The 12,631-nt window shown below is 39.0% G+C and overlaps 1 protein-coding gene across 1 annotated transcript in view; it reads right to left on the minus strand.

Moving 5' to 3' along the window:
• MAP3K7CL (MAP3K7 C-terminal like) overlaps window positions 1-12,631 on the minus strand; it is a 51,581-nt gene that overhangs the window by 18,657 nt on the left and 20,293 nt on the right. The window contains exon 3 of the mRNA XM_027766242.1: window positions 11,456-11,517. Within this exon, the coding sequence (XP_027622043.1) occupies window positions 11,456-11,517 (62 nt within the window). The remainder of the gene's footprint in view (window positions 1-11,455; window positions 11,518-12,631) is intronic.

The following is a 12,631-nucleotide window of genomic DNA, read 5'->3' on the forward strand; positions in this document are numbered from 1 at the left end:
AAAGTTTATGGTCTGATTGATAGCTAAGTTGATCTTTCCTATTTATCATGAGGCCTCTGAGTCGAGATCTTCTAAAGGAAGTAAAATTCTAAGTAGATTTGAGTCAAATTTACCTTCATGTGAAATATGTCTTTCTTAATTTGTAGAAAATATAATAACCATAATATGCAACATCTTGCCCTACTGCCCATGAACATATTTACAGCATAAAATCAACCAATTGGAACTGTTATCCATTTCTATATAGAATTAAATTTAAAATAATGCACGGCAGTACTATAATATAATTCATTCAATGAGATAAAGCTGTTGCCAAAGGAAGTCAGAACTCTTGGCTCATCTAGTCTGTGTCTGAGAAATTGCCAAGCACTCATCAATTTTTACCTGTTACACTGGCAAATTATCAGGTATAACAGTAAGGGGCATGAAAGCAATGTACTCCAGGCACCCGAGCCAAGCTGTATAATCATCTGAGCCTTGTTAAAGGATTTGCTACTACACAGTCCTGAGTGTACACATTCTATCTTGTCCTTTCAAACACCCAATAGACTATACTCAATTCAAGAGACCGGTACATAACTTATCGTATCTATAGGATCTGAACCATGGGTTCAGTATAGCTACTTATGTGACAGCCAAAAGATCCAAGAACTCTGTGTAAAGAATTGCATGCTTAAAGGAATATAGATGAGAACAGCCATGTAAAAGGAGAAATGTCCTTTGCTGCTACAATTGAAAAGGAAAACAGAGAGGCCAGCAGGTAGCATGGTGGTTGGGGCATTGGACTTTCACACTGCTGACCACAGTTCAAGTCCTGGACTTGGCAACTTGAAAAAAACACTGGGCACATGTGCATGTGTACCCAAAATTCCAAGAGGAGAATGGAGGAAAAGGAACTGTGGCATGGCCATCCACCCTCCAGGGATGATTTCTTATTTTCTCTCTTTCTGTCTCTCTCCAGCAAAAGTATGCACCACATGGCGAAAACTTAAAAAAAAAAAAAAAAAAAACCTGAAAATTATATGCATAATTTTTTTGCCATAGGGTGGGCGCCACCACGCCCCATGCATAATTTTTTTAAGGAAAGAGCCCATTTTACCCCTTATCTTACTATCTTGCAATGCTTTTTATTAAGTGGGAAAATGTTTTGTTTATTATTTCTGTTGGCACTTCTTAATTGTGGTAAATTTGAAAATATTATTATATATAGGTAGTATGATCAGGCTGGTAGCTTTCAGGATGCATTCAGTATCCACATTGCTCTTAGCAGGGTGCTTATGCTACCTATTTATAATATCTTCAAGATTTCCTACAATAAAAAGTGTTAATTTTTTAAAAAGTCTCATTGTTTTTAATGGCTTGCTCTTTTAAATTCTTTTTTGATAGAAAGTGTATGAGTACGGAAGATTTACTGCTAAGTGAAACAAGCCAGACTATGAAAGAGAGGCATGGTATGTCCCCACTCAATATATACCAAACGTCTACACCCTATGGCAGAAACTGAAAGATTAGAAGGTATAAATGTATGGAGAGAAATTCTGGATACTAGGAACAGTGTAGGAGGAAAGAAGGAAAAGGGTCAAGGGTGAGAGGGAGGGAATCAAGTGGAAAAAGAAAGAAGAAAAACATTTAAGGGACACAAAAATGGAAAATTATCTGTTGATGATAATATATATGGCAGTATCTTTGACTGAACCAATATATGGTGTATTCACAACAGGAAAATTTATTTGGTATATTGTAATGATACACAGAGATCAAATATAAAAATTAATTAATTAGGGGGCTGGCAGGTGGCATGGTGGATAAGGGCACTGGACTCCCACCTGGCCGACCACGGTTCAAGTCTCGGACCTGGTGGTTTGATTTCTCACTTTCTCTCTCTCTCTCTCTCTCTCTCTGTGTGTATGTGTATGTGTGTGTGTGTGTGTGTGTGTGTGTGTGTGTGTGTGTGTGTGTCTTTCTGGTCAAATTAAAAAATAAAATGAATGAATAAATAAAATTGAATAAATAATTCTTTAAAAGAATTAATTAATTAGTTAATTAATTAAAATGAAAAGAACAAGTTAAAAATGCTTAGAGCCCAGGGACATAAAAAGATGCCAAGTACCGTTTCAGCCTCCAGTCCTTGCATGCTATTTTTATTCCAACCTGACATAAACTCAGCACTACTCTAAGCTCTCCCAATTTCATGAAAATATTAGAGACCAATACAAATGTTTTTTTTTTAAGGAAGGAGGTTATATTGCGTAACCCACCATAGCATTGTACAATTATCTCATTCATTTCCAGAGGCTGAAAGGAAAGAGAAATGGCAAGTTGTTCAATGGGCACAGAGTTTCAGTTTTGCAAGGTAAGAGTTCTGGAGATTAGTTACACAACTGTGAATATACTTAACACTAGTGAATGTTATCCTATGTGGTTTTTACCACAACAACAACAAAAAAATAATGCAAAGAGAAAATCATCTTATTAGATGTTTCAGCTGCCCTTCTCCCATCTTCTAAACATTGCTACCAGATTTCCCCATTGAGGCTTTCTTCATCTGTAGCCAATCTTTCTGTCAGATTTCTCTCCAGGAACTTTACATTTCTCCTGTGCCATTCAGTGCTAACCACAAACATCACTGGGTTAATGAAGTATCCTCTGGCTAGCTAGAGCCATTGTCCTCCAAAGGTAGTTGACATCATCGCACATTTACACCAGCCCAGAAACCTGGTCAAAGAATGTGTTTAAATATATATGGTTCTCATCCCAATAGGAATTCTGATGAATAAAAGTATTAAGATGTTTAGGGCTTATATCTAATATAAAAAGTGGAATTATAGATGAACGTGCTGTGTTGTTCTGTATGATACAGAATATTCTCTTTGCTTCATGGTCTAAAATGTGCACATGCATGGTATCATAAAGTCCTCTTTGAGGATGACTCTCTCTTACTTCTTATTCCCTTAAAATAGGAGAGAATGTACTAGAGGACTTCAAAAAGTTCGTGGAAAACTGAATTAAAGTACAAGTTCATTTGAGCTCAAGAATTAAAATCCATGCATATTTTTTCATAATGTGCATTTTCCACAAACTTTTTGAAGATCTTGCATATGACCAACAGTGTTCATTGAATAAAAGTTTCATCCTAAAAAAATAGATTTCTAAAAGTCAAGCATAAGAATCAGATTTCCAGTTTAAAAATGAAAAAATAAAATAAAATAAAATAATATAAAAGGGAACCAGCAGTTAGCGTAATGGCTATGTCACTGGACTCCCACATAGTCGACCACGGTTCGCGTCCTGGACCCAGTGGCTTAAAACTCATGCCGGGTGCATGTGCATGCGTGCCCAAGATCCTGAGAGGAGAATGGAGGAGATTGCGGCGTGGCCATCCCCCCCTGGGGGGTGATTTTTCGCTTTCTATCTCTCTGCCTCTCTCTGTCTTTCTGGCGAGCGCACACGCCCTATGGCAAAAACCTCTCCAAAAAAAGAAAAAAAAAAATGAATGAAATCTTGCATTCCAAAGAAAAGAAATGCAAAGGTTGTTGATTTGAACAACAAAAACGTAAAAATATTAATCTTTCTTTTTTCTTTTCTTTGAGACAAAGTCCCTGTGTTTCCCAGGCTGGCCTTGAACTTGCAATCCTCTTGCCTCAGCCCCCAGAATAGCTGGTATTACAGGCTAGCCACCATGCCCAGGAAAGCGCAAATTCCATGTAATTACAGAATCAACTTTTCAGACATGGTCAATACCATGGTATCTGACCTAGTACATAACACAGCAAGTTCTAAGGAGGTTAAATTAAGACATTCTCCTAACGGTTCCTTAGGCTAACTTTGACAAAGGCCTTCTCCAAAATACAGATCGGGGCTGGGATGAGGTCAGAGTCCAGGAGGAGGCACTTCCTCTTCACCCCCATTCCTTCATCTCTACCTCCTCTCACTAACGCCCAAGCCTGGAGCTTGCAAGGGCTTTAGGTTACAGGGCAACGTGAGGAAGCCACTGTGATCTCTGGTAACCACCCTCATCAGCAGGACTGATTTAACAAGATGAAGTAAGAGAGAAACCACAGGTTTCTGTTCCAAGAATGCTACTTTAGCCACACCATACCATTTCTGCCCTTTGCCCGAGTCAGGGTCATAACAAGCTCCTCTCATTGTGGCTTCCCATCCCCTGGAAAGGACCCAGCCAAGCATCTTTCAGCAACAACAGCTTATGAGTTTCCGTCTTCTCCTTGGCTTCTTCAAATACTGCTGGCCCCATTCAATTCAGAAATGTAAGAATTTAATTTTCCTATCCCAGCTTCCTGCACAGCAGATATATTTAGGAAGCTAAACATTCTACAGCTGCCGAACAGACTTGTATTTATTCCTAGATTCTCAGTGTTACCTGTTTTAGGAGAATAGGGGTGCCTGGTTTAAATTTATATTACATTTTAAAGTCTCAAAATTAGCAAGTGTAGTTTGTTAAAGCTAGGAGGAAAAACAGAATGGATAATTCTGATATTTAAAAACGCTATAATAAAATGTTTAATATTTAATTTTTTTTAATTCTTGCCAGAGTGCACATGCACTTGTGCACAAGTGACAGTGAGAGAGACAGAGAGAGAGAGAAAGGAAGGAAATTTTCCCCACGAGAGATGGTCACATTGCAATCCTTTCTCTTCTGTTTCTCCTTTGAGATTTTGAGTCTACATGCACACATGCCCAGAGTGGTTTTCTGGTGGCTGGGTCCAGGACTCAAACCATGTGGAACCAGTACTATCAGCACCACTCTATGGCTAACCCTAAAATATTTTAAGAACTGTCATTTCTCCAGTATCTATATTATGACCTAAGTAATCACCAGTAATTACACTGCATAGCATATGCATAATGTTATACTGGAGTAAAGTACATTTAAGTCATTTCTATTGATGTAAGCAAAAGAGTACTCAAGAGAGGTCTCAAATTTTTCCAACAAGGCATACACTAATGACCACTGAATTTCTAAAAATATAATAATTATTGGTACTATTATAAAGACTGAAAGTGTCTATGTATGTTTTCTGTATGGTCATGGCAGCCAAACAACTGCAAGATACTTTTCAACTTCTCTATGAAGATATCCATTATTTTCCACACTTTCTGTGAGACTTTCCTAAGCTCACCTCCAGGTGCATGTTAAAGACCAGTATAGCAGAATCCTATAAGGCTGAGACTTCTTCATTTTCTATCATTTCCATTTCCCAGATATCAAGCAATATACTGATACAAAACCTAAAAGAATTTCTGGTGAGGCTGTTTCGATAACAAGATACTATGGTACATAACTGAAGCTACCAAGTTGTTTATTCATGGTGGTGACATCAGTTTCTGGACTTAACGGTGTCTGCCTAAAAAAATGCAAGTTCAGTGTGTACCCCAGAGGCACCTGTCACAGCCATCTCAGATTAGATAGGAGGACTTCAGGAGAGATGGAAGCTATTGCACAATTTGGTTAAAAAAAAAAAAAGAAGAAAGTGATATTGTTTTTCAAGTACCTTGGTTTAATAAAAAAAAAAAAAAAAGAAGAGAGTATTAGATACTCTATTCCTAATTCCAAAATTCAAAGGGTTGCTTTTTTATTTCATTTTACACATGTATATTACTTGTTCTTAAATTTCATTCAATAAATTTCACCAGGGACAAACATTTACATTAACTGGTTAATTATTGCCAATCACTGTGCTAGATTTGTTTATTACCATATTTAATTTCAACAACAGTGTAAGGTTGATCTTACACTATGAACTTCGCAGTTCAGAAAACTGAGATTTAAGAGAATGTAATAATATGATCAAAAAATGTTCACATATTGAAATGTTCACATTGTAAGCTAAACAATGTGATTGAATGTATATTTAAAAATTTTTTAAATAAATTAATATAAAAAAGAAAGAAAAATAATATGATCAAAATGATGAAACTACTAGTTTGACAGAGCAGAAGAGCAAAGATCCAAATTCAGGCTAATCTAATGCCAATGCCTAGCATTCAGTCACTGTAGTTCCCGTTAGGAAATTTACTACAATCTACCTGTTACCACGTCACCCAAATATAAAAATATACTCCTCGTTCCAATGCAATTAAGACCACATTGCAGCATAGCTTTGGATCATGCATAGGTCACATCATGGTTTCTAAAACATGACAACATGGTTAAGCTATTAGACTGGTTTGGTTTTCACCCAAACCCTGGAAGAACCACTAAAAGATTCTACCATCCATCAGAATAAAGAGAAAGAAATCATTCAGTATCTCTTTCAAATAGGAGAAAGCCTAAAGAAAAGGAATAGTTTTTCATCGTTCCTGTAAGTGGACAAAGAATTGGGCCTCCTTTCTTCTAACCCTATGGTCTAAACTAACTCTTACCCAAATACTGCCTCAAATGGCATGGGGAATTTAAAAATCTAGCCCCAAGAAAGAAATCTGCACAGGGCCAGCAATGGTGTGGTGGTTAAAATGACTTTACACCATGCAACCAACTGCATAGTTCAAGTCCCAGACCCAGCTGCTTGAAAAACATACCAAGCATACACGCATGCATGACTAAAATCTTGAGAGGAGTATGGAGGAGAAGGGATTGTGGCATAGCTGTCTTCCCTGGGGGGTGGTAGGGGAGTCCTCTCTATCTATCTCTGTCTCTCTCTCTAGTGAGCACAGATATCCACAGAAAATTTTTAAAAAGTAATAATCAGCCTTCCACCTGCCCCTAGGTGAAGACCCACCCACATCTCACAAATGAATATTATAAAGAGATGTTAATGAGACCAGCAGTTGGTGTAATGGCTATTTCGCTAGACTCCCACATAGTCGATTTGAGTCCCAAATCCAGTGGCTTAAACTCATACCAGGCATGTGTGCATGAGTGCCCAAGATCCCCAGAAGAGAATGGAGGAGAAAGGGATTGAGGAGGGGCCATCCCCCCGGGAATGATTTCTTGCTTTCTGTCTCTCTCTTTCTGGCAAGCACACATGCCCTATAGCAAAAATCTCTCAAAAAAAAAAAAAAAAAAGAGAGAGAAAGAGATGTTAATTTGAACATGCACCTTACCCTGAGGTCTCTTGCCCAACATTTTGCATTAATAGAGACATCAAGAGAAATGTTTGTCACTGCTATTCTTGCACAAGGCTTTTTTTGGCTTCTTTGAAAATAGAAACATCATGAACTACATGCTCAAACATGTCCACATTCTTGGCAAAGCAACAGAAAAATCTTGGGGGTCAAATTGGTGATAGAGTATCTACCAAATAGGTATTTTATAGCTGCATTTTATAGACTACCAAAGAATGTGTAATGGATATCAGAAAGAACAGATTTTACAAGGTTGTTCCATAACTACATTATGACAACCTTGCAAACCAGAAACAACAGCAAAATCTCTACCTACTAAAGTAATTTAAGCACCCCATAGACTCCACAAAAAATGTAAAGGAAAGGGGCCACCAGGTAGAGTGGTAGTTACAGACACTGGATTCCCACATGGCTGATCACAGTTCGAGTCCCAGACCTGGTGGCTTGCTTTCTTGCTCTCTCTCTCTCTCTCTCTCTCATCAAATTTTTAAAAATAATAACAACAACAAATGCAAGTAAATAAATCTTTAAAAAATGTAAGAGAAAGAGAGGAATAGCAAATTTTTTAGACCAAAATTTGACCTCAGGTATCTCATTGGCAAAATGGAGATACAGCAGCTCCTTATGTATTTATTGCAATGATCAAATTAGATTATACATAAGGAAACACCCCTTGTCTGGTAGACACCCAATGTGTTAGTATGATGTAAATCCAAGGGTTTGAAGAAGGTAGGGCTAGCAATCATCACCAGGCACCATTTATTTTTCACTTGGCAAGTTTAAAGGCTTTAATACAGGTAATCAAGAGTTAGTTCATCCTCAAGCAAGTCATGACAACCACAAGGCACTTCAGGTCTTTATAACCTAACTTGCATCCATTCATAATGGAGTATGATAGTGAAATTCCAGGAGCCATTACTATGTGATGAAAGCCCACATGACTGAAAATACTGCGTACTCCGCCGTGTGGATTGTTCCTTTTTAGACACACTGCTTTTGATACGGGGACTCCCTGATGCAGAATGGCTTAAGTCTATATGGTTATACTAAGCATGGGAACAAGAGTCTGCCTTCAGATATTGTTTTCTGTGTTACTTTTCCCCACTCAGTCCTTACTACTTTGCTTTTTAATCACTCATGTCCAGGAATATAAAGGTCACAGGCAAAGGTTCTAGACAGAGGCAGCCTACCAAATGTCCTGACAAATGAGAAATGTTTGTAACAAACTCAGTCATATCCTTTACCCAGCAAACAAGCACTTACTTGAATGCTTTTATTTGTAATTCTGGAAATGTTCTCTCTGCTCATGAAGAGGTAAAGCAATAATGTGTTTTAAGGGGAAAAAACTGAAATCCCTGAGCCAGAAACCATTCTCTCAACTGCCTAGCTCATTAAAGATCAGCGAAGATGAAATAGTCTCACTGGAGTAAAATAATTAAATAAATGTAATTTCTAATATATTTTGAATGGAATTAAAGCTGTAAAATTCAAATGGACTAGCAATGCTTTAACAGAAAAATAATCTGCATATTTGCTAAGGGTGTTATGAATCCCGTGGAGAGTAACTCACGAGTCAGAGAAGACCTTCAGAGGTTCCAAAGGGGTGGGGGGAAGCATTTTATGCAAAAAAGTAGAATTCATAATCTATAATTTGATGGGGGAACAAGAACCTGAATATGTTGTTACTATTTTATTTTCAAAATATGCCTATTCATTATTTTCACCTAATTTTGATGATATTACTATAGCTTTGAGGTAGAAGTAAAATAAAGGGAAAACCAGTAACTGAGGGAAAATAATTATTTTAAAAGCTCAACTTCATCATTGACAATACATAGACAGCTGCTCTGTGAGGACAGAACCTAAGCAAAGATCATCTTAGGCAAAGTGAGCACCCCAGAAGGAAAAGCAAGGGAAGACTAAATAATTATCCATCCTGAAAAGAAATTAGGCTACCCCCGTGGCCCACTGATAAAGGTAGCTAGATCCCACATGGTCACCTGACTCTGGTGACTTGAAGAACATAATGGGCATGTGTGCATGCATGCCCCAAGTCCCAGCAGATGGAGGAACGAAGAAGAGATTGTGACATGACCATACCCCATTGGAAAATATTTTCTCACTCTCCCTTTCACTCTCCTTCTCTTTGTCTTTTGTTTTTTTTTACAAGCACATGCACCCTAGGACAAATATCAAAAAAAAAAAAAAAAAAGGAAAGAAAAGGGCCAGCAGGTGGCATGGTAGTTAGGTCACTGGACTCCCACATGGCTGATCCTACTTTGAGTCTCAGATCTGGTGGTTTGCTTTTTCACTTTCCCTTTTTCTCTCTCTTTCTGGTGAGCACACATGCTCCATAGCAAATTTAAATAAATAAATGAACAAAATAATTATTTTAAAAAAGGTCTTCTAAAAATTAATTTAAAAAAGGAAAGAAGAAATAGATATTGGCAGAAGATTGGTTGTAGCAGGGGGGTTTGGTCAGGTATCAGTAACCAGGAGCACTGGATTGAAGACCCTACACGGGGGATAGGAGAAGAGGAACCTAAGATGGTTGACAGCTGATAGGAAGTTCTAGGGGATGACGATGACTGAGTTGTCTCTGACTACTGTGTAGTAGTGATCACTATAAATCTCCTGCCTTCTATACAATCTTCAGTAATATCTACCCAGTTGATATGATTTTACTGAGCAGGCTTACTGTGGGCAGACTGCTGCCAAGGGCTCTTGCAAGAACCCAGCTTACACAACCCAGGGCCACCCCAGCCCTATGGCATCAACCCCACAAAGCTGACCTAATTGCTTTTGGGTTATCAGTTCAGGGTATGGACCCTGAGGTAACTGAAGCAAACAAAAAGGAATACTATCTGGGGTTGCACGGTGCTTGTTCTTTGTTCTCCCTATCTCTCTTGAGGGCTGTCCAGGAACTGGGATCCCAACCTCAAATAATTCTAGTATATCTGGCATACTCACAAATGAGAAAATCTGCTGAATGTAAGATAATAGAAAGTGCTAGGGTCTGTTGGGAACTAGAGGTTGCAAACCCCTCCTAAATGCTTTTAAAATCAACAGTGAGGGGGAAAATAGTGGTGACCAAGCAAAATATCTGTGTACATGATTCAAGACTTCTATTAGACTTGTCCAAATGTGAGTGCCAAACTAAGTACTAAAGTATTAAATGGCCAATCTAAGGCCAGGATCCACATCTTTTAGGCCAAACCTCCTTCTAAAACTATCTTTGCCTGGAATCACCATATATCATTTGTAGAAAATTTAAGTGTCATAATTTAATTCTTTTCGAATAATGCTGGTGTGATTAAATGGGATATATTTTGGGGCTGCTGGTAGCCTGCTGGTTATGGCAGTTGGATCCCACATGGCCAACTATAGGTTTGAGTCCCAAATACTACAGCTTGAAAAACATGCCACTCATTTGTGCATGCACGTGTGCCCAAAATGGAGAAAGAGAGTAGAAGGGATTGTGGTGTGGCCATCCACCATGGGGGGCACTTTCTCATTTTCTGCTCTCTATCTCTCTGTTTCTCTCTCCAGTGAGCATACATATCCTCAAGCAATTTGAAAATGAGATACCTTTCAATAGATCTTGTAGAAACTATATACCCAAAATATTTTTCTTATGGATAAAATAAGACAATTTTAAGTTATAATAACTATATTCTATTAAACATTGTCAGAAAACTAGGGAAGGAACAGAGAGTAAGGAATGAAAGATTATTGTTTGCAGAGTTTACCACTAAATCCCTAATCCAAAATGGAGCCAAAATTGCAATGACCCAGAGATAGCCATAGCCGAGGAGAGAAGAGACTAGAACTTTTCCCAGTTTCAAAATTCCTTAAAATTGCGACCAACAATTAGCATAATGGCTATGTCACTGGACTCCCACATAGTTGACCGCGGTTTGCGTCCTGGACCCGGTGGCTTAAAACTCACACTGGGCGCATGTGCGTGCATGCCCAAGATTCCGAGAGGAGAATGGAGGAGAAGGGATTGTGGTGTGAACATCCCCCCTGGGGGGTGATTTCTCGCTTTCTATCTCTCTGTCTCTCTTGTCTGTCTGGCGAGCGCACGCGCCCTATAGCAAAAACCTCTCCCCCCCAAAAAAAAAAATCCTTAAAATTGAAGCTGGTTTCTAATACAAGCTCTTGATATCCTGGTGCCATAGCCAGTTGCCCAGACAGGGGCACTGTAAGAAGCTCCAACCTGACTTTTGAGCTCTAGAAACACCATCCTCAGCGACTTCAAATCCTCCTGCTCCGTGTCCAAGGCAGTCTTTCCCAGTTAGACCCCTCTCCAGCCCACAATACTTTTGTGACATAAAGGAGGGAAGAAAAGGGACTTGAGAAAAATCCTTACCTGTAGTTGCTGGTCTAATTCTGGAAAGGCCAAAGGAATGGACTCTTCAGGAGGTGTATCATCTAAAGCATAAGAACAAAATGATTCTTCACAATACAGCCCTTTCCATCATGATCATGGCCCATCCTTAGACTCACATAGCTGAACCATCAGAATATGTTGCTTCAGTTATTTTCATCACTTCAGCTACAAACAGACACATCATAGAAGACTATTTTGCTCATTTTCTATATACATAGAAGAAGACAGAGTTTAATCATCCTGACTAAAATTTTGTAAGCAAATACTGGAATCCTCAAATATTCAGGCTGGTAGTTCTCCAATCAAGAATGATGGCTTTTCTTCCGATACTCCCACATTAGCCAAAACCAAATAATAATGATATACAGTAAAATGCTTTAACAAGTGCTCATGAGTTGACCAGAACAACTTCAGCGAGACAGAACATGTTAGTGAAAAATACAAGCATTGGTTCGGCTCAGGATGACTCTGAGTATCACAGGCGTTGATGGTTTTGCCCTCCACTCTTACAACAAACCACCACTAACAGACAACCAGAAACTTGTTCTGAGTTACAGTGGGTTACAAGCTCAGTCTACGCAGAGCATTTCTTTCCAATACACTCCCCAGGCAACACTCCCCACCTGAGGCAGAAACCATGGTTTTGTTACAGGAGAGCCAAGCCCAGAGAGTCATGGCAACTTCATCTCAGCTGCCTGAAAGACCTCCTGAGCAAGCACTTAAACTGCCTGATTGGCAACAGGCTGCTGTAACAGGATCAAAACAAGCAGTTCTCAGAAGGATCCCAGGAAATCTGGCAGAAACATAGCCTAAAATATCCAGGTCACCCTCAACTCTCTTCAAGAATATACTGCTGACCCAACCCTGGTGGTAGAGGACAGTACTTTGTGAGCGGAACTTCCAAATTTCCCTGCAGAACTCTGGCTCTGAAGGTGAATCAGCTATGAATTTTCAACCCCTACCCCAGTGCCTGTGACTATGAGGATAAGACAAAACATAAACTTGAAGAATAACTAAAAAACCAAAGGTAGGCCCAGCCATGGTGGCACAGCAGTACAACCTTTCTGTAGTACTAGAAGCCATATGGAAGATTAGAGTTGAGTTGCAGGATTGACCTGTATATACTGAGTGTGCACGTGTGTGTGTCCATGATCC

The sequence above is a fragment of the Tupaia chinensis genome, unplaced genomic scaffold, assembly GCF_000334495.1.
Source record: "Tupaia chinensis unplaced genomic scaffold, TupChi_1.0 Scaffold141724_1, whole genome shotgun sequence".
NCBI lineage: Eukaryota > Metazoa > Chordata > Mammalia > Scandentia > Tupaiidae > Tupaia > Tupaia belangeri.